The 20,958-nt window shown below is 64.7% G+C and overlaps 2 protein-coding genes across 3 annotated transcripts in view; one reads left to right on the top strand and one right to left on the bottom strand.

Annotated features, from left to right (window-relative positions):
- LMOD1 (leiomodin 1) overlaps positions 1-16,364 on the top strand; it is a 34,592-nt gene extending 18,228 nt beyond the window's left edge. The window contains exons 3-9 of the mRNA XM_072948264.1: positions 10,814-12,661; positions 12,747-12,769; positions 14,108-14,230; positions 14,317-14,427; positions 15,209-15,276; positions 15,620-15,783; positions 16,218-16,364. Of these exons, the coding sequence (XP_072804365.1) occupies positions 10,814-12,661; positions 12,747-12,769; positions 14,108-14,230; positions 14,317-14,427; positions 15,209-15,276; positions 15,620-15,783; positions 16,218-16,364 (2,484 nt within the window). The remainder of the gene's footprint in view (positions 1-10,813; positions 12,662-12,746; positions 12,770-14,107; positions 14,231-14,316; positions 14,428-15,208; positions 15,277-15,619; positions 15,784-16,217) is intronic.
- Positions 16,365-17,145: 781 nt separating this feature from the next.
- Positions 17,146-20,565, bottom strand: SHISA4 (shisa family member 4). 2 transcript variants are annotated; one of them, XM_072948256.1, is made up of 5 exons: positions 19,821-20,226; positions 19,405-19,576; positions 18,522-18,655; positions 17,772-17,939; positions 17,146-17,617 (listed from the first exon to the last, which is right to left on the bottom strand). In XM_072948256.1, exons 1-5 carry the CDS (start codon positions 19,891-19,893, stop codon positions 17,571-17,573), a joined length of 594 nt encoding a protein of 197 aa, XP_072804357.1. In that variant the 5' UTR covers positions 19,894-20,226; the 3' UTR covers positions 17,146-17,570. The 2 variants fall into 2 exon arrangements, with proteins under 2 accessions (XP_072804357.1, XP_072804356.1); XM_072948255.1 differs by lacking the exons at positions 17,146-17,617; positions 19,821-20,226 and adding exons at positions 18,055-18,163; positions 20,247-20,565 and having other exon boundaries at positions 17,801-17,939.
- Positions 20,566-20,958: the final 393 nt, after the last annotated feature.

The following is a 20,958-nucleotide window of genomic DNA, read 5'->3' as shown; positions in this document are numbered from 1 at the left end:
TTTTCTTGTTTGTTTTTAAGTTTTTGGGGGCAGTCAGGTTTATGTATTAGTGGAGGTGCTCGGGATCGAGCCCAGGACCTGGTGCGTGTAAGCACGTGCTCCACCACTGCTCTGTCCATCCTCCCCACTACCGTGAGCTTTCAAACAGCAGAACCCGGATCCAGAAAGTTCTGGTCAGACGGGGTGATGGGCTCAGTGTAGCAGGTGAAAAGAGCACGTGAGGGGAAGAAGGAGGCTGTGCTCCATACGACCCAGGGGCAGAACCGGACCCAGAACCAGGAGGACTTTCCGAGATGGAATCAGCTTTAAAAAACAAGAAAAGGCCTGTCTGCCTCTGGGGACTGAGCTGTCCGTCCCCGGAGGTGTTCAGGTGCGGCCGACCCGGGAGGCACCCTGTAAGCAGGACTGAGATGTCTTCGTTTCATCCCAGTGGTTGTTAAGTGCAGAGCGTGAGGCCGGGGCCGGGGCCCAAGTAAAGGCTGGCCCTGGCCCTCCCGCCGCCCCCGTCCCGTCCGGGCGCAGAGCAGAGCAGGCAGCGCTCGGCCGGCCGTGGGCCCGGGGTAGCTGCGGGTCTGCGAGGGGCCCTGGGCCAGGCGCTGACGGCCACCGGCGGAAGCGGTCCGGCTGACGCGAGGCGAGGCCGTGGCACAGCTGTCGCTCTTCACAGTTTCTGCCTTGCACAGAAACATGCTGACGAATGTGTGCAGGAAACCATACACCTGGGCTTTGCCCCGGGGTAACGGAGGGCAGAAGAACACGGGTGGGAGGTGTCTGTGCTTGAGGAGCTGGCCTTGGGGCCTTGAGGTCCCCATGCCGCTTTCCCTGGTTTGGTGCACAGTTGAAGTTCCCCACAGTAGAGTTAGGAGGAGAGTGAGGAGTTGGGCAGACGGGGGGCAGGACACTCTCAGGTGCAGGGATACAGTCCCCACGAGGGCAGCCAGGCCGCAGAGAGCGCACGCGTGTCCCACTTGGTGACCGGAGTGCAGGCAGGACACGGGCTTCGTCCCGAGAGCCTGGGGGCTGCTGACCAGACGGACATTTCAGAGCGAGGCTGTGGGCTATGGTGCGCAGTAGGCTCAAAGAGAGAAGGGAGACAGGGCTGGGGGCCAGTCAGGAAGGTGGGTGGAGGCGGGTGGCCAGGGAGCAGGAGGAGCAAAGACTGCCGTCCCGAGTCCAGGTCCCCACTGGAGACAGAGGAGGCAGAGGGCTGAGCTCCGCTCCTGTTTCTCTGTTCAGCCTGGGCCTGGCTGCAGTCTTCAGGACCCGCTGCGGAACAGACACGTGGGGCCCCTTGTTCAAACACCTCTAAGCCCTTCAAGAGCGGGCAGCAGAGCCTGACACCGAGCGCCGGCCCCCCTGCGTGTGGGGCCCCGAGCAGAGCCCAGTGCTGCCCAGGCCGGCGCGGCCCCGGGAAGAGGACAGCATGTCCCTCCTGCCACCCCTGGGACCTAGTGGGACCCGGCGCTGCTGGGGACAGACGGCTTCCACGTCAGGGCTCTCTGCAGGGCCTCCACGCTGGCCGGGCCGTGTCTGCCTGGGGGTCTGGGGCACGGGAGAGGGCAGAGCGCCCCCCAGACTTGTGTCTACAGAGCGCTTCCCCAGTTTCTCCAAAAATGGGGTTTGCCGCACACTTCCCAGGATGAGTCACCCGACCCGGCGGCCAAGACTTAGGTCTGCAGGGAGCACTGGGGCCAAGTCTCCGTCCACCCTGAGCCCTCCTGCCCTGGACAAGGCTTCCCCACAGCCTCCCAGCTGCCCATGTCGGCCTGGCCGGTGCAGGCCCAGGGCAGTCGTGACCGGCGCCGGGTGACAGCGGACAGGCCCCCTCCCGTCTCGGTACTGCGCCCGCTGCCTGGTCTCCTTCCCCTGGGTGACACTTGACGTCCCTTCACAAGAAGGCCTTGCCCTCAGACTCCACGCAGTCCGGTGGCCGAGTCTGGTGACACGTTCGGTGCAGGGGCCCAGCCACCAAGTCTGCACTTTATCGACTTTTCTGGAAGACGCTTCCCCCGCTTCACTCACGGGGCAGAGCAGGTACGGAGGTGGCCTGGCCTCGCGCTGGACTGCAGTGGTGTCCTGGTCCCGGGCTCACTTAGCTCTGCCCTGCCTTGTCCACCCCTCCGCCCCCAGAGCCTGGGAGGTGAGGTGCACGTCTCTGTCCACACCGGAGTTGGAGGCTGTGCCGAGACCCTCCGGCCCCTCTGCTGGGCCCGGACGTTCACGAAGTGCTGGCTTTGCGGTCGAGATGCCGGATCCGACTGAGCCAGGGGCTGGGCTCCAGGGCAGGTCCCTGCGCGAGACCGGGAGCCACCACCCCCTCCTCAGTCCCCGTCCGGCCCTTGTCGCCGCCACTGGCCTGAGGGGTCTTGGTGTGTTCGTTTTGTTTCCCTTTTTGTTGCTATGAAACTGAAGTTTTAAAAGACAGTTTTTTTGGGGGGGAGGGTACAGCGCAGTGGTAGAGTGCGTGCCTGGCATGCATGCGGTCCTGGATTTAATCCCCAGTACCTATCAAAAACGAACCTAATTACCCCCCCCAAAAAAAGTTTAAAAAAAGATAATTTTTTAAATGAAACAAGTTTTGTTTTTTTTCTGATTATAAAAATAATTCGGACATTATATATCTGGGGGAAGAAATAAAATCCAGATGAATTAAAGATCTACGCTAAGCGCTCTCAAGGCTAAAACTTAGGGTCAGAGTTTACCGGGACAGGAGAGGACAAGCTAAGTAGTCAGACCATCAGTGCAGAAGCCCAGAGTCTGGTTCCCGCAAGAACCAGGAGTAGCCAGCAGGGGGGGAGTGGGGGCTTGTGTGAAGGACTTCGAGGGAGGAGGGGGCAGGGGGTCCTGGCTTGGCCGAGCAGGGGTGGCCCTGGGGAGCCGCCTGGAGGTTTCCGGGACGGGGGTGAGTCGGCAGATCTGCACTCCAGGAGGATCCCGAAGGCTGCGGTGGGAGGCTGTCCTGTGGAGTTCAGGCCTGTTAGAGGCGGTTGCAGTGACCAGGGAGAGGTGTGAGCGCTTGGACCAAGGGAGCATCGGAGACGTTGGGAGAAGAGTGTTGAGGATGTAGGTCATCTGCGTGTAGGAGACATAGGAATAAAACTTTCTTTTATGAAACAGGTTGATTTCACAGCCGCCCCCCAATCCCTTGGGCTGGAGGAGGAGTGAGGGCAGAGGGGTCCACGTGCCCCACCACGGGCTACTCTCGCCCTTGCTCATCAGGGCTTCTGATTTGAGCCACTGGCCTGGGGGCCCACCTGCCCCGAGGAGGGCGGGGATGCCCAGCCCTCTTCAGGAGCCCTGGCCCCCCACGCTGCCCTGATCTGCCGGCCTCCACAGTCTCAGGGTGGGGGCCGGGGCTGGCTCAGGCCGCAGCAGAGCAAGGACTCTGCCCTTCTGCAGTATGTGCCGGCAGAGCACCCATTCCCGCCACGTCGGCCTCAGGGTTGGTTTACTCGGCACTCAGTCATCTGTGCACAGCTCCATGTGCTCAGACCCTCCCCGTCTCCATCCTTCCAGCTTCTGGCTTCACCTGTGAGCTGTCCACTCTTCCCTTCATCTGCCCAGCTGACCACTTGCAAGGCCCTATGCTGTCCTCTGGGGACCCAGTGGATCGGGGAATCACTTTGTGCCCGCAGCCCCATGGGGGAGAGGGACCAGGGCCGAGTGGTGGGGGCACCGGTGGGGAGGGGCGCAGGGGGGCATCGGAGGTGACTTTCCAGAGCAGACCATGCCTGAAGCTCACGCGGACCCTGAGTGGAAGGTAGGGGGAGCTGCTTAGGGGAGGCTGGGAAACGGGGCCTGCTCTGCCCGCTCTGCCCCTCACCCACGTCCTGGCCCTGACGGTCCTTCAGGATCAGCTGGAGCGTCTGTGCCTTTGGACGGTGCTCCCTCCCTTCCCGAGGGGCTCTGCTCCCGGTCACCTCCGCCGGCAAACCCGCCGGGTTCTTGCTCCTGTCCAGCCAGTCTCTGCTCCTCATGCGCTGGGGTCGCCCTACCCTTTGGGTTAATTTTTCCAAGCCGGGCTGACTTCTAAGCCTCCCTCTACTTCACTTTTGACCCCAAACTTAAACACACAGGCCCTTTGAATTTTGGGGTCTCGTTGCCAAGCAAGGTAGGAAAACTGCAGTGGGGATAGGAAAGCCTTGCAGGGCTGCGCAGAGGCTGGGTGACAGATCCGCTCCTGCTCAGGTGCAGCTCGGACGTGGCGTGCTTCTGACCTCGGGTTCCTTTCCTCGAGGCTGTTCCCCCCCAGCCTGCCTTAGCAGAAGCCCCGGAGCCCCTCCCCGAGCCTGGACGTGAAATCCAAGGAACGGGTCGCCACCTCCCTGCCTGGCTTGGGGAGAGTCACGCCCTGCCTCTCTCTGCATCCCCAGGGCTGAGCCTGGGGCCTGGGGCCGAGCTGTGCCTCCATGCGTGTCCCAAGGACCAGATGCCCAAGTGGCAAACATCAGATGTGCACCACGCGCTTTGCCAGGAGCTCCCGGCTTAGCCGTGATAAAGGGAAGGGCAGTGAAGAGGGGGTGTCAGAGCCCGGGAGATCTGAGCCTGCCTGTCAGCCCCCCACTTCCATCCACCGCACTGTCTGCAGAGCAGACAGGGTGTTAACATGGACCCCCAGGAGCCACTTGAGTTCGCTGTCCTCGAGGTGTTGAGTCCTCAGTGCTTTACCTCTGAGATGCTGTGATAATGCGACAGTCATTAAGGGCAGATACAGGCTCAGAGGGACAGGGAAAGGCCGCCCATGAGACACAAGGGAAGGTCATCGCATGTGAGGCCTCCCTCAGCCCCAAGCCTTCTCCTGCTGAGCCTAGAGCCCAGCACGCTCTGCCCACTGGGACAGACGGACAGGCAGAGCACTGAGGAGTCACTGGACAGACGGCCTGTGTCAAACCCTCAGTGCCCAGTAAGCCCTGGATGGGTGGAGCTGTCACTAACACCTCATCTCTGTGCTGGGCGACGAGGGGCTCTGGACAGGCGTCCTGGCGGAGGCAGTAAGGTGGAAAGTAGAGAAAGGTTCAGACCCTGGAGCCCGAGCCCCTGCGTCCTCAGGAGCAGCTTCGAGGCTTGGGGCTTCAGCTCCTTTTGGTCTAAGTGGGGACAGTGGGGCTGGGGGCGTGGGCACTGACCGTGAAGTGCTCACCTGGCTAGCAGCTGCTGGCTGGACAGGTGGGGGGTCTGAGGCTCCCTGGTTGGGGGTGTTGGGGGAGGAGGCAGACGGTGCCCTTCACAGACATGCCCGAAGCCGCAAAGTGACCCCTGTTTTGCACCTTCTCTGTTTCCTCACTGGCACGAGGGACTGTGGGTCTGTCTTGCTGCCATCCTGGACCTGCGTCCCCAGACCCGGGCTGGCCTGTCCCCACCCCGCAGCGGTGCACAGGCTGGGGTAGACAGGTGGCGAGGACGCTGCAGGCACGGCCTCTCGGCGCCTTGATGTTGACCCCTCCGCTCAGAGCTCACCGTGCGCACGTCCTGGGTGCCAGGCAGGCTGGAGGCTCTCTTTGGGGGGATGAGGGGCACAGCCTGCAGCCCAGCTTGTGGTGGTCGTGGGTGGACTCGAGGCCGCGAGTGGGGAGGGGCCCCCCTTGCCTGACGTTTCTGTGCGGACCAGCGAGGGTGGCCCACATGGCCGTCGACGACCGGCAGTGAGCACGAGGGGGCCGCGGAGGGGCTCCCACGGAGTGGGAGCCAACCCCGACCCGATGTGGGGAGTTGCGTCTCCAGCCCGCGTCTCTCTCAGGGACTGACGAGACGCCAGTCACGGGCAGGAGCCGAGTGTACGCACCAGCCCTGAACACCTAAAGAAGTATGTTTCCAGAGGTGTTACCTGTGGGGGTCGGGTCAGAGCCCCCCGCCGCCTTCCCCATGGCCTTCCCCTCTCCCAGCCAGCCTCTAAGTTGCAGCTTCCCCACCACCCCCTTACAGCTCCGAGGGACTCCCCGGACTTGTCCTGCAAGGGCCACGGGGGAGAGTGTGCTCCCCACCCCGGGGGCCCGGAAAGAGGGAGGCTGGCGCAGGGTGATTTGGGGAGGGTCAGGGCTGGGGTTCCCAGAAAGGGAGCTGCAGGCCGGGCTGGGCGGCAGTGACCCCTGGGTCAGCTGTCAGCCGGAGCGGGAACTTCTGGGAGGGGACGTCTCTCTGTCTGCACCCTCTGCCACATGCTCTCCGATGTCAGCCTCGTCCCACACCCTCCGCACAGGCAGGACGGTGTCCCAGGGCGCTGTGCAGTCTTGCCTCCTGAGGAGTGAGATGGGGGGGCGGGCTGGGTAGGGGGCCCCGGGGGGTTTCCGGGGGGCTGGCCTAGAGGACAGCTCTGTCCCCCCAGCCCCACCTAGGACCCAACACTCACAGGTGTCTGGTGCCAGCCGTCACTGTTGGCGGGTGACGCCTGTCCCCACCGCACTCCACCCCTGCCAGGTCCCCACAGGACTGGGGCGGGGCTAGGGGAGGCTTCCCAAAGCGACCCAGTCCCTCCCCAGCTTCCAGCCCTCCCGCAGCCCCAGGGCTGTGATGTGGTCAGTTTTCATGGAAGAAACTAGATGCAGTTCCACTGACTGCTGGGTGCGGGCGGGACTTCACCCCCTGAGCAAGGCTGGGCGACTAAGCGCAGGGCGGGCCGGAGCTGGGGGGGCGGGGGGCAGGCTCTCCTGCCTGTCCTCACGGCTCGAACACGTTTCATGAGGGAGGGACCCCGAATTGTGGCCGCTTAGCTCCTCTTCAGGCCCTTCTGGGCATCAGGACCTTTGAGTCCCCTGCTACTTACAACCCAGCGAGGCTCTCCGTGGGCTCAGTTCCATTTTGCATATGAGACAGCAGGTCCAGAGAGGGTAAGTGACTCGCCCAAGGTCACACAGCTGGTCAGGGCACAGCCAGGATTGGCACGCAGGCCAGCTGCCTGCAGAGCCAGTGAATGCCCCTGCTACTCACGGCAGGACTTTCCCAGAACAGCTGGGTTCCTGACAGCCCTGGGGAGAGCCTGTGGCTTTCTCGGGGGGAGACCTGTTGCTACAGAGCTCTGTCTAAGGAGCTGGCCCGAGCCTCAGCAGGGACTCCTGCCCACAGACCCCCGAGGGACACAGGCACTGCCAGCCTTCCCAGGACGGCCAGCCTAGGAACACAGCTTTCCCAAAAGGCGTGGGACATTCTGAAGCTTCTTGTCAGGAGGATCTACTAGAATCTTGCTTCCTGGCAGGGGACAATGAGAGTTGCCCTCCGTGCAGCAGGAGCCTGCGGAAGTGAGCTCCCCGTCCCTCCCCAGGGCCGCCCTATAAGGGAGCCTCTCTCCCGGGCTGTGGTGGCTCCTCCCTGCCCGCCCTTGTAGACAGATGGGCCTGGCAGCTGCAGCGCCCAACATCAGGAGGGCACCAGGGCCCCAGCCCTCGGCCACCAGCTCCACAAGAAAAGCAGGAGGTGCGAGCTGGGCTCGGAGACATGGAGGGGCTTGGGGGCCACTGGTGCAGGACCGGGTGGAGGGGGGTGGGAGTGTGAGCGCAGAAGCAGCCCCCCCCCCCCGCCAAGCCTTCCTGGTAACTGTAACCTTGATCCAGGAGCAAGCAGAAGCCGCCCAGGGCCAGGGCGAACATGCGGTCTCCCGGTGAGCTCCACTCACCCTGCGGCTCTGCGCCCCCAGGGACTTCGGCGAAGGCCTGGGGACAGGGCACTGACACAGCGTCTGAGCCCCAGCCTGGAGCCTGGGCTGAGCCTTCTGGACACTCCAGACAGAGGGCCATCAGGGGCCCCCGGCAGCCCCAGGTCGGCGCCACCTCACTCTGGCTCCGGGGGAGGCCCAGGTGCCAGGTGCCCGCCCTCACCGGGCACCCTCTCCTTCCTTGGCTCCACCCCCTCCAGGCAAGCCGGGGCTCCTGCCCCCCACCTCCTGTTGGAGACACTCCCCCAGGCTCCACCGCCCTCTGGGGGTGCTGCAGACCACCCCCCTTACAATTGCCTCAGGCTGGGATTCCTCTGCCGAGAATTATCCACTCAGGTGACAGGTGACAGGAAAGGCAGAGGGGCGCTCAGCGTGAGCTCAGCATGAACTCCTGGGGCCCGGAGGGCGGGGCTGAGTGCCGCACATGGTTGCGGGCAGGCTCCCGTTTGTCAGGGACCTCCTGATAGACGAGTCCTTCCGTCTCCTGCTTTGGGAATGGAAGTGGTGGAACGTTCTCTGCTCTGCCCAGTCAGACGAGACTCGCAGAGGGGTAGCAGCAGCCGCCCAGGGTCGGGGAAAGAGGCTGCCTTCTGCCACCGGAGCTTACCAGACACGTCACCTGGATCCTGACCAAGTGACAGGCACGGGGCAACATCACGTGGCCACGAGGCCTGGAGGGGTCGGGGGCAGGGCCCTGCATCACCGGTCCTGAGAGGTTTCCAGGGGTCATCCTTTCCAGGCCTCCACCTCCACTGCACAGTGGCTTCTCCCACAGGAGAGAAGTACTGTCACGAGGGCTCATCCAGGGGCCACAGCCCTTCTCCAGGGAGGCGCTTTGTTACCCTAAAGCCCTCCCAGCTGAGGCAGAGGCTGGGAGCAGGCAGAACGTAACCTCGGGGGTCACGGGGACGCACCGCCTGTCTCAGAGGCAGATGGCGGCCTGGCGTCCCTCGCGGGCCCGGAGGGGGCAGCTCTGCTGAGCGCCCTGCAGTCCGCCCCGTGGAGACCTGGGCTCGGGAGGACGCAGGCCTCCTTCTCCTTTTAAGGCAGCGTCTGAGTCTCAGGCTGCGGGAGCAGCCCCAGCCCCGCTCATTCCTGACTGTTTGGAGGAAACGATGATTAATCACCCCCCCGCCTGTTTTCCATTAGATTCTTTTTAAAGGGTGCCTTGAGCAGACACGGGGAGACCCAAGCCCACTAGGACCCTGTGCGGAGGAGCACGTGGCGGGAGGCTGCTGGTGCAGATGGGGAGGGACAGAGTCTGGGGCGCCAGGGCAGGGAGAGGGCAGACTCGGAGAGCAGTCCCGAAGGGAGGGGACGGAAGCCTGGGTCTGGAAGGGTTTGGGTGGGAGGGGAGGCTGGGGTGCAGTTGCTTTGCAGGGACACCCAGGGACCAAGGGCGCAGGCAGGTGCAGAGGGGGTGCGTTTGCCCCAGTGGGGAAGGTCGGGGAACGGCACGTCAACCTGGGGCTGCTAGTGGACAGGCCAGAGCCTCAGTTTTTCCCAAAGGTGGGGTGTTCTCTCGGGGGCCCCAGTTCCCTCTGGTGAGGCTTGTGGGCTCTGCGGAGGCAGCTCGGCTGCGTCCGGGGGCGATCCGCGGGGCACAGCGTGTGCAGGTCTGGGGAGGTGGGGTCTGACCTCTGTCCGGAGCGTGGGCTGGACTCTCCCTCCCCGGCTCCTCAAGTATGATGAGACCAGAATCCCTGGACCTGGTGGGGTGGGCGGGGCAGAGGGCCTCCGGTGCTCGTGAGCGTCCTCGAAGGGCTGACCCAAGGGCCCCTCACGGGCCTTCTGTTCACCAGTGCCACGCTCCGTTTCAAAGCCAGGCTCCATCATCACCCCTGGTGCCCCAGCCCCGTGAGTCCCCTGGCGCGGCAGCCCAGGCCTGCGGGTGGGGAGGGCGGGGGTGCGTGCCAAGGCCCTGTCTCACCGGGCCCTGTGCCCCTTGGCGGCCCCCTGTGATTCTGCCAGAGGCGCCAAGGACTTCTGCTGCTAAACAAACGGTCCCCAGGGGCCTGTCTGTGGTCCAGGTGCACACCGTTTCCTGGGCCCACCCAGCACCACACTCCCTCTGGGACATGGGGTGGTAGAGCATTGCTTCTCTCCCCGCACCCCGGAAACCTCTGACAGTCAGGCCATGGTGCCTTCCTGTTAGAGCTTCAGAAGGTCATGTGGCGTCCCTGGGGGCCGGCTGCCCTGGGGTCTGGCATTGTCGGACAGAGGACATTGCATCTAACATCTCCTCTTAGGCAGTTCAGCTGCTCCCTCGGCCCCACGACAGGGATGGTAAGTGTGCTCGCAGGATAAGGAGCAGACTCTATGTGGTTTTGTGGAGGTTCAGGGTGGCCACCGGCCCCTCCCACGCCCCCAGCAACCTGGCATCATTGGGCCCAGTCAGGCAGGGCCCCAAGGTCAGCTGACTGGCTGAGTCCCGGGCTCCTCACAGACAGAGCAGTCCGTAGCAAAGCATTTACTGAAAAAAATAAGGAAAATGTTGCAGATTTCCCAAAAAGCCACATGTATCTGATGCCGAAAGTCCATCTTTTATTTAGGGCCCCCTTATTTCAATGAGATGAGGATGGTACTGAATTTATAAATAACCTTAACTGCTAAAATGAAATGTCAGTAGTCCTCAGTGGGTCCCTCTGACCTCTTTGTCCCTGGGGCCAGGGTACGGCCCTGGTGCTCCCGCCTGGAGCGCAGGATGCGAGGGGCCCAGGAGCCCAGAGAGCAAGACAACTGGTGTCTCAGTTAATACTGTAAAAAACCAAATTTAACACAAAAAACCCCACAATGAACAAAAACACAAAATTTGAAACAAAGACAGGCCCAGCGTTGGTGAGATTTCCTTCGCCTCCGGCTCCAGCGAGGCTCAGCCAGCAGCCCCTTCCCCGTCACCCCACGGAGGAGGGTAGCTCTGGGTCTGGCCCCTGGGGAGGAACGGCTGCAGCCCCCCAGCCTTCACTTGGGCGTTTCGCGGCCCTCAGGTCCTGGGAGTGTGCCGTCAGCGCGGTCCGCACAGCTCACACCTGAGTCCCGGCCGCGTCCGCGCAGAGACCGTCCAGAGGCTTTGGGCGGTTATAGACGCGCCCCCACGCCATCCCCACACCCATCCCTCTCCCTCCGAAGCCAGCCCTTCATGTTTGTTTTTCTTTTCTGAATTCTTAGGAGGGCAAGCAAGTGGAGACCAAGACAGATGCCAAGAGCGGAGAGCAAAGGGGCAGGGGTGCCGGCAGAAAGCCCCTGGGCCCCAGGCAGGACTCGGACCAGGGGAGGGAGCCACAGAGCGGTGGTTTAAAGAAAAGCTTCTCGAGAGACAAGGAAGAAGCTGAGGGCAAAGGTGCAGAGAGGCCCAAGGAGGAGAAAGTCATCAGGGGCCTGGAGAAGGGCCGGGTCAGGGCCGCGGTGGACAAGAAGGAGGCCGGGAAGGGGGGGCGGGCAGACGAGGAGACTGCGGCCCCCAGGATGGACGAGGACAGGCAGGGGGCTGAAAGGAGTGCGGGGGGGAGCAGAGACAGGGGGCGGAAGGGGGCGGACAGGAAGGAGGCGAGCGAGAGAGAGGAGACTGCAAAGGTGAAGGGGCCCAGCCAGGGCGCGGGTGCCCGGATGGAGGCCGAGAAGGTGGAGAGAGGGGGTGGCAGCGTGCTCGCCGGGAAGGGGGCCGAGAGAGCCAGGAAAAACGAGGCCCCCAACCCAAAGGCCCCCGGAGAAGAGGGCAAGACGCCTGCACCAGAGAGGCCGGCCCCCGGGGCCCCCACCAAGGCCGAGGAGGAGGCAGCCCCCAGCATCTTCGACGAGCCCCTGGAGAGGGTGAAGAACAATGACCCGGAGGTGACAGAGGTCAACGTGAACAACTCGGACTGCATCACCACGGAGATCCTGGTGCGCTTCGCGGAGGCGCTGGAGTTCAACACGGTGGTCAAGACCTTCGCCCTAGCCAACACGCGGGCGGACGACCACGTGGCCTTCGCCATCGCCATCATGCTCAAGGCCAACAAGACCATCACCAGCCTGAATCTGGACTCCAACCACATCACCAGCAAGGGCATCCTGGCCATCTTCCGGGCCCTGCTCCAGAACAGCTCGCTGACCGAGCTGCGCTTCCACAACCAGCGCCACATCTGCGGCGGCAAGACGGAGATGGAGATGGCCAGGCTGCTCAGGGACAATGCCACCCTGCTCAAGCTGGGCTACCACTTCGAGCTGGCCGGGCCCCGCATGGCCGTCACCACCCTGCTCAGCCGCAACATGGACCGGCAGCGGCAGCAGCGGCAGCAGCAGCGGCGGGCACAGGAGGCCGGCGGGGAGAAGGCGCTGCTGGAGGTGCCTGAGGCCAGGGCCCCCGCCAAGGGCTCTCCCAGGCCCTCCCCGCAGCCGTCCCCCAAGGCCGCCCCCAAGAACTTGCCCGGGAAAGGGGGCGGCCCGGCCGCGCCCCCGCCGCCCCCGCCCCCCCTGGCCCCACCCCTCATCATGGAGAACCTGAGGAACTCGCTGTCGCCGGCTACCCAGCGGAAGATGGGCGACAGAGCCCTTCCCGCCCAGGAGAAGAACTCCCGGGACCAGCTGCTGGCTGCCATCCGCTCCAGCAACCTCAAGCAGCTCAAGAAGTTAAGTAGCTGCAGCGGGGCTGGCCCCAGGCTGGCCACCCCTGCAGCTCCCCAGGGGAGACTGTCCCTCCTCCCGGAGAAGCTTCCTTTAGCCCCTCACCCTGCAGCCTCAGGCCTTCCTCTGAGTCCTCCCTCCCCTTCCCAGAACATGGTCTGTTTGCCTGACTCTCAGAACCAGCCAAGTCCTCAGGTCAGTCTACCCCGAAGGTCTGTAGGAGATTCAGCCTCAGGAGACCCTGCTTGTCGAGGCTCCCTGGGGGCAGATCCCCAGTCCCCACCGGTCACACCAGAGATAAAGCACCCTCTGACTGTGACTCCAGGGTCATTTGCTATCATCCAGTTTTTACAGAAAAGGGAGAATGCAAACCCCACGTCTCTGTTCTGCAGGCGCACGCACTCTGAGTGTCTGGTCTCCGGAAGGAAGGGAGGTGAGGGATTCCAGGGCCCACATCCGGGACCCCCTCCTCTAAACTGCCTCTGCTTTGCTCTTGCAGGTGGAGGTGCCCAAGCTGCTGCAGTAGGACCGCCACAGGCTGTCAACGCCACGCCACCCAGACCCTGCCCACCCGCCCGGCTGACCTGCTCTGCACGCCCCTCTCTGCCAGGGGGCAGCTAGAGGCCTGGCCAGCTCCGGGAAGGACGCCTTCTCTCTCCTCACTTTCCTGTTCTTGTCTCTGAGGCTCTCCAAAAATACCGTTTATAGCCAGAGCTGAGCTTTCAGGACAAGAAGAGTCCCTTCAGACCGAGAAGATGGCACACCTGGGGCCCATGTGGCTGGCCAGCTGCCAAAGGCCTATGATCCAGGAAAGATGTCCCACAGGGACCACAGGACCCGCCCGGCCCCACTGCCCACCCAGGGTCAGGATTCAGGCCTCTGAGGAGCCCTTGGGGCAAAGCTGCTCGGCCAGTCCTCTCTGTGCCGGGCAAGGGCAGAAGGCTGGGGGTCCAAGGGCACAAGGCGGGAGGGGCTGAGGATACCCCCAGACCCCTCCCAGCTAACGAGAGGACATGACACAGGTAGTGGGCCTGGATGGACGTGCCTGGTGGGGAGCGGGCTCCAGACGGGAGGAGGGGACAGACTGCAGCTGGACCTGAAGGTTTGATGCCAAAGCAGACACTTCCTCACACCCACCTGCTGTTGTATAAATAGCTGTGTCTCTGTTTTTCCATAAGATTTTGATAATATATACAAGCCTTTAGCTGTGACGGCTGGGCTCACCTTGTGCTGTCTGGAGGGTCCCCTGCCACGCTACCCCAATGGGCCGGGACACAAGCTCCCGTCCACAGAAAGCATGGCGGTGGGGACTCAGAGGGGGATGCTCCCCTGCCCTGGCTGGCCAGGCCCAGGAGAGCTGGCCTCAGCCGGGGTCCACTTCAGACCAGCCGGGCTGCCTGGGGTCACTGGGCAGAGGTGCTGTCGGTGGGTGGTAGCGGAGTGCAGCTGGGGTGGCTATATTAGGCATGTTCAGGGGACGCTCAGTCCCTGACTCTTCCTAACTTCAGGATTGGGGCCAGCTGCTCGCCGCAGTCCCAGGCCTGGGAAGGCAAAGAACTGACATGACCACTGGGGGGAGGCCCTGTCGTCCCTGCTGCCCGGATCTCCTCTTCTGCCCCCACGCCCTCCATGGCAGGGACATCAGAGGCAACTTTCTGGTCCCACTGGCTCCGAGATGGTGCACCCCTGTGGCTCTGGGTCTCGTGTGCGGGCGGGCACGGCAGGTTCCGGTTTCAGGGTGCAAGTGTAGGGCCCCTTCTAGGAAGCAGCCCCCTGAGCTAGGTCTGGCCGAAAACAGGGCAGGCTAGTGTCCCAGGGCGTGCGGCTGCCCCCTGCCTCCACCCTCGTGCCCGTCCCCAGGAACCTAACCAAGGCCGCCCGAGCGGGCGCGCGGCTGCGCACTGCCTCTCATGCTGTCCGCCCAGCGGAGCGCAGCGTGCGTGTCTGCGGGGCTGGCGGCGCCGGCGCGGAGCCTGCCGCTCTGTGAGCTGGTGCCGGCACCGACGTCACCTCCGCGTCGCAGACAAAGCTGGGCCCAGACAGGGTGACGCACAGGTCCGTGACCACAGAGCTCAGCCCGGAGACCGAGCTCCGCCCCAGAAGGCTTCTGGCGCCCAGGGAGCCCAGGCCAACCGGACCGCCAGGGTCCGGATCTTGACGCTCCAGCTGGCCCTGTCGCTGTGGGGCACGGGAACTTAAATCAAGGTCTGGCCGACCGAAAAGCACCTGCAGCGGTCGGCTCGCGGCCGGGGCGTCGCCCCCGCGCCCCGCCCCGCCCTCCTCCACTCCTTCCCGCCCCTCCCGCTCCGCGGGCGCTGCCGGCCGCTGACGTCATCCCCTCCGAGCTGGGGGGCGGGGCGCAGCGCCACCAGGCGGACACCTCGGCCCGGGGCCTCCCGCCGCCCCCCCCCCGCGCGCCGCGTCCCGAGCCCCGAGCCCGAGGGTGGGCTGCCGCCTGGGGTCGGGCGGCCTGGGGCGCGTCCCGGAGGCGTGGGCGCTCAGGGCTCAGCTGAACTGCGGGGAGGGCTCGCAAGGCAGGGCGGCGCGTCCGCCCGCTGCCCACCTGCCCTTCGGCCTGGGCCCCCACTATGCACCCGGCTGCCCGTCGGAGGCCGGGGGAAGGCGCAGGAGGGAATAAACGACGGTGGAAGAGCGCGAAGGGTGCAGATGACCTGACAGCTGGTGGATTCGGCCTCAAACCCAGTCTCCCACCGGCCCGGACCAGGAGGCTTCCCAGGGGCCGCCGTCCACCCCTCTCCCCGTCCAGGGGTCTCTCTGAGTCTCCCGCCCTGGTGAGGGGGCTCCAGGGCTGGCTCCTCGTCGCACTTACTGTCACAGGAGGCCCAGGCTGCAGCTCGGGACCGTGGCCACTCAGGCGGCTTCTCTGGGACGCCGAAGCTCCAAACGCGGGTCAGACCATCCATCCGGGAGAGCCACATGCCAGCCTCCCTCGCGCCTCAGGTCTCAGGACCTGAACCCGCAGGTGTGGGCTTTGCCACCTGTGTCGGGGGGCAGGCTGCTGGCCTGGGGTAGGGGTCGCCCCTCCGCCACCATGCCCTGTGCTCCACGTGCCCTATCCGACCACGCACCGTCCCGTCTCTTGGCTGCCTCCTGCAGGCCTCTAACCGGCTTTACCCCACGCCGCCCGCACATGGGCTTTCCCAGCTGCCTTCATTTTACCCCCGCCGGCCGCCTCCCCCAGCGCTCGGGTTCCTGCTAACCTTTCCCTCGGCCCCACGGAATCGCCCGGTATACCTCCGCCCTCTCTCCTTGCTGTTCCCTCTGAACGCAGCCTCCCCACCACGGGAGGAGGCCCTGCTGCCCCCAGAATGCAGGCCCGTGATTTTGTGTGAACTGCTCCCCTTCTCCCAGACCCCCTCCGGGTCCTCAATCCAGCCTGGCAGGACCCCGCTCACACCACTGCAGACCCAGTCCTCGAGGGCCACCGCTTCTCCCCCCACACCACCTTGTCGGGAGACAGCGGCTTCAGGGGTGCTAGTGGGGAACAGCTGCGCCTTGTGCCCGGTGACGAGCAGGTGAGCTGGGGTCGCCGGAGACACATGGGTGTTGCCATCTTAAAAACTCGGGGACTGAGGGGCCTCCTCCCTGCTCCCGGTACATGAAAGCTCTACTCTGTCACCATCTCCCCCTTTTCCTTAAAATTCTCTGTTTTCAGTGCTTTGCAGAGTTAGTTGGTTGGAAATGTTGGAGGGGGCGTCCACCTTGGTGGGGCAGTGGTGCCACCCATCCCAGGCTGCTCGGCAGTCTGTAACTGGCCCCAGGCTGTTGATTTGAGGATAATGAATTCTGGCTGCTGTGGCCTTGCATCCACTGACACATTTCTTAGAGAAGCTCAAAAACCTTATCCTGCCAACCTCCTCTGCCTCCCAGCTTCAGGGGAGATAGTGGTGGGGAACACTGCAGACCTGGAGCTGACCCGGTGACTCTCTCTCCTGACCTGTGAGGGCAGAACCAGCAGACTGGACACCAGGACCCTCATGGCCCCCTCCCACCTCTCAGCTCGTCCCCTGCAGCAGGTCTGGGTCAGGTCCGGGGCAGAGGTCTGACCCTGGCCCCTTGGCAGTTGGCCCAGGAGCGCCCCTTCCAGGCTGTGTGACAAGGGCCTCCAGGGGCCCTGGTGAGCACAGTGGCCACACAGACGAGGCTGCAGGGCCCAGAGGCCTGAGGAGACCCAGAGGGAAGGCAGGTTGCAGTGGGCGGGAGTACCTGCGGGCGGAGGGAAGGGGGCCGAGCAGAGGGCCTTGGGAGCGGGGACACGGCCAGCGAGGTGGCTTTCCAAGCTGACCTGGCACTTTCCTCACTTGAATCCAAAACTATAAAATTTCCTGTCACCAGACAGGGCCGAGGGCACAAGGCCTGTTCCTCAGGGAGCAAGGCTGGAGGTGGGGGTGGGGCAGGCACCTGCCTGGCCCGGTTTGGGCCCCGTCTGGGCCGGAGGCCTCCGGTCTGGGGCTCCCTCTATGGCCCAAGGCAGCTGACAGCACCCTTCCCGGCCCCTTGGGCAGACCAGTCTCTCTCAGCTGCTGGTCAGGAAGACCAGGCCTCACCGTTTAGAGCCGGTGGGGGACCCGTCGGTCAGATGGGCGTGGGGCCCAAGTGCGAGTCCAAGTGTAGCGGACGGGTAACGTGCCTTCGGGCAGCTCGAGAGCCCATGTGCGGACTCTGGAAGGCAAACGAGCACCCTCTTCTGGGAAGCAGCACGACCCACCTCCCCAGCTCTGGGAACTGAGAAGCCCTCAGCCTGGGTGCTTCTGCCTGTGCCCCCAGCCTGGTCCTGCCTTCCCTTGCTTAGGGGACATGGAGCTGGCAGCAGTGAGGGCCCAGCTGAAGACAGTGTACGGGAGGGGTGGACAAGCCAATGATGCGACCGACAGGAGTTCTGTCTTTAGAGCTTTAATCCAGCCATACAGAGCCCTGCCAGCGGGGCAGCCAGGAGGGCTTCTGCCGCAGCTGATGGAGCCCCACCCAGCCCCGCCCAGCCCGCAGTGGGCAGACGGGAGGGCCCAGCCTTCCTGGCTGGGGTCGTGGGGGCGAGCAGAAGGACTGTGAGAAGGCAGAGCTGTGGCCCAGGCTTTCCTGTCTTCCCCTCACCTCCTGTGAAAACCGTCTATGCACCCAAGCCCTCCCCAGCCTCCCCTCATTCATGGCCAAGTTCCAGCTCAGCTCCTGTTCCTCCTCCCTGGGGCCCTGTTCCCAGAAGGTCTCAGGGCTTGGCCAGGAGAGGCCCCCGACCACCCCCAGGGCCGGATGGAGGTACAGGAGGGAGGCATCCCTGAGGGGCGGCAGAGACACAGCTGGCTTCTCAGGCTCCCGGGTAGGAGGGCTGGGGTGGCATGTACGGGGGAGGGGCTGCAAGCCAAGGAGACAGAATGACGGTCAGGGTGGCACAGGAAGTGCAAAGGACCCCCCTACCCCAGGGCATGCAGCATCCATGGAGCAGAGCCGGCCTGGAAGTCTGGGAGAGGCAGTGGAGTCGGGGGGCAGGAGCAGAGGGCTCACTTACCTGCAGGGTTATAGACAGGGGGCCCTGCCGGGTAGAGTGGATACTGGGGCGCAGGACCACTAGGTGGGTACATGAAGCCAGGCTGTGGGGGTGCAGGGCCGGCTTTAGGGTCCTGGGGGTACGGGTACACTGGCTGCACTGGGATGCCTGTCATTGGAATCTCCTGGCCTAGGTGGGGGAGAAAGACAGGCACTTAGAGCTCTGCCTCTCTAGGAAGCGCCCCCTCCCGCCCAGAGCCCAAGGTAGGGAGGGTCCAGGCTGGCCACGCTGCCTCTCTCCAGACCTTGCTCCGCAGGGTCCAGCAGGGACCCTGAAGGTGGCCCCGGCGGGTCAGTCTGGGTTTAGCACTTCGCTCCCCTGAGCCAGAGAGCACAGCCTGGGGAATGTCCTACCTGGGCAAGGAGACGCCAGCTCCAGGGCTGGAATCTTGCAGCCAACCCCAAGGGGATCCTCCCCAGCCCTTCCCTCCCACATGGTGTCACCGTTCCCACGCCCACCAGCTTTGGGCATGTGTGTGGTCCCACCAACTCAGGCACGCGGAGCAGCGCCTTCCTGATAAAGGCTGTTACTGCAGACCCTACCCCATGCACTTCCTGGGAGCCATGTGCATGTGCACCATGGCACCACAGTCCAAGGTTCATGCTCCCGTCTCTGGGGTTACATGCTGGCATGCATCCTTGAAACCAGTGCCCACCGTGGGGCTCAGCCCAGCCTGTCTCAGGCTCACCACACCCAGCCCCACACAGGTACCTTCAAATGGGCTCTGCAGCTGCTGGCGCCGGCGGTACAGGTAGCAGCAGGAACAGAGGAAGCAACAGATGGTGGTGGCAACCACGGCCACGAAGAGGATGACGGCTGAGGCGATGCCGGCTATGGTCTTGGGACTTAGAGAAAGAACAGGTTCCCTCACCTTCTGACCTCAAGGAGAGAGGCCTCAGTATGGTGACCTGAGAGCTGTGCTTGGACTCCTGGCCGGCAGGGGGCCACAGCGAGCTGAGACTTGGGGTTCCTGGTAAGGTTCTGCCGGACCTTGGAGATTAGAGAACCTCCATTTCCCGGAATGCTGGGCAGCCTGCTGGCCAGCGAGCGGCATGCCGGGATCCGAAGTGTGTGCCTGGCTTGTACGGCTGAACTGGTCAGACTCCCAGCACGTTGGCCCTGACAGGCCCGTGGGAAGTGACCCAGAGCTGTTTTTTGGCTCCCACTTCAGTCAGTCTCCCCGTACCTGCCCATGCCAGTGGTCCTCTTCAAAAAGAAGTTTGAAAACCACTAATTGTGGCACACCTCAGTTTCACGAAGGGGAAACATGGACCCGCTGGGGGTGTGCCTTCCCCAAGATCGCACAGCTAGAGAGGAGTGGACCTGGGAATCAGACCCAGTCTGATGCAGCTACACTGCATCTGGGTGCCGACCCGACACCCCCCCCCCGCAAGGCGGGGCCAACGGGAGGGCCCAGCCCAGCCGGCAGATGACCACATGGCAGTAACTAACGGGCCCTCCGGGAAGTCCCAAGACCCACACTAGCCTCTCGCTTTGTCCCCAGGCTGGAGTCCTGGGCTTGGGCTAAGAATGTGGAGCGGACAGGGACGGGAGGAGACCTGGGCAGGCCCCTTGGGGGGCAGCCGGAGCCCACCTGAAGGCCAGGCAGTGCTTCTGCTGCCTCTCCGTGATGAGTAAGGTCAAGTCCCTGCAGCAGTACCGCTGGTAGCAGGTCCCGCAGCAGAAGGTGAAGAACTCGCAGTTAAAGCCCGGATGCCAAGAGCCATTCCGGTCCAGGTACCACAGGCAGTCCTCGCTGGCCAGCGCTGCGGGCAGAGGAGAGGGTGCCCAGGGGCCACGGCGCCCCGCCTCTGGGCGCCCAGCCCCACTCCCACTCCCCGGCCGCCCGCCCTGGGCCCTGAGCTAGGAGGCCTCTGCCTGGAGCCCCGCCCAGCCCCCCGGGCCTCCCCTTTCACGGACCCGCAGCTGGGGGCGCCGGCTCCCCCAGGGTCTCCGGGGGCCGCGCGTCGAGGCCGGGCCCTCCCCCTCGGCCGGCGCCCCCGCCCTTACCCAGGGGCGCCCCCAGCACCAGGAGGGCGATCGCGGCGAGCGGCGCGGCCCCGCGGAGCCTGGTGGGCGGCATGGCGGGGCGCTGGGAGCGGCCGCGGGGCGCGCAGGAAGACGCGGCCGCCCAGCGCCGCGGGGCCAGCGCGCCCGCCCGGCTCCTCTCCGCCTCCGCGGGGCGGGGCTCGGCCGGTCTGCGGTGACCCTGCCCCCGCGCGCCGCCCGGGTCCTCCCGCGGGCCCGCCACCGCCCGCGGCCCCGCGCGGGCTCCTCCCGTCCCAGCCGCCGGCACAGTGGCCGCGGGGCGCAGTGGCCGCGGGGCCTGCCGCGCCTGGGCCCGCCCCTCGCCTCGGCCCAATCAGTGTCCGGGACCCCAGAAGCCCCGAGCCTGGTGCCATCTCCGAGTGCCCAGGCACACGGGCCAGCCCTGACCTTCCCTGTGCCGGACCTCCTCTGCCCAGCGTCCAGCCCAGGACGTCCGGCGGCGGCGGCGGCGGCGGCGGCGGCGGGGAGGGAGGAGGCCGGAGCCACCCCGCCCCCACCACGGAACACAGGCGTCCATTGAGAGGCGGCTCAGAGCAGCTTTGTCCTGGGCCGAGCCCACAGGCCTGGACCCTGCCAGCTGCACTGGCTCCCTGAGCAGCCCCTTCCCCCTCCGAGTGGACAGCGCTGGCACGCGCCAGCCTATGGCCTCCCCAGTCCGGATGGCAGGCCGCTGGGGCCACCTGGGGCCCATCCAGTCAGACACGCTCGACCGTGAAAACCCCTTTCTTCACAGAGCAGCCCCGCAGAGAGAGCGCAGGGGCCGGGGAGCACAGGGAAGCCAGAGTTCATTCCAGGCAGACCTGGTTGAGGGCGGGGGAGCCATCAGTGTCCTTACAAGTTTGTTCCCGACCAGGAACGTGCAGGGCTCCAGGCTGGTGAGAGAATCCAAGGTCTCCCGTACCCCTCTGGGTGCAGACTCAGGCACTCGGGTGTGTCCCTCGTTTGGGGGTCCCCACAGTCCCATGAGCTAAACCAGGCTGGCTGGGGTCATCAGTCCATTTTACGGACAGAGAAACTGGGGCTCAGGGAGTTAAAGGACTTGCCCAATGTAGCAGAGCCAGTAAGTGGCAGAAGCACGCTAACTCCAGGTGGCTTCGCC

This window comes from Vicugna pacos, chromosome 23 (genome assembly GCF_048564905.1).
Source record: "Vicugna pacos chromosome 23, VicPac4, whole genome shotgun sequence".
In the NCBI taxonomy this organism is placed as follows: domain Eukaryota; kingdom Metazoa; phylum Chordata; class Mammalia; order Artiodactyla; family Camelidae; genus Vicugna; species Vicugna pacos.
Note: the sequence above shows the minus strand (reverse complement) of the source record. Positions and strands in the feature narration are given on the sequence as shown.

What these genes read in the sequence shown, in the direction of transcription:
- SHISA4 (XM_072948255.1), bottom strand. Translation starts at nt 20,550, where the DNA reads ATGGGCCCCAGGTGGCCCCAGCGGCCTGCCATCCGGACTGGGGAGGCC. An exon ending in GGAGGTCCGGCACAGGGAAG is followed by an intron (nt 19,577 to 20,246) that starts GTCAGGGCTGGC and finishes CTCTGCCCGCAG; the next exon opens with CGCTGGCCAGCGAGGACTGC. An exon ending in AAGCACTGCCTGGCCTTCAG is followed by an intron (nt 18,656 to 19,404) that starts GTGGGCTCCGGC and finishes TCTTTCTCTAAG; the next exon opens with TCCCAAGACCATAGCCGGCA.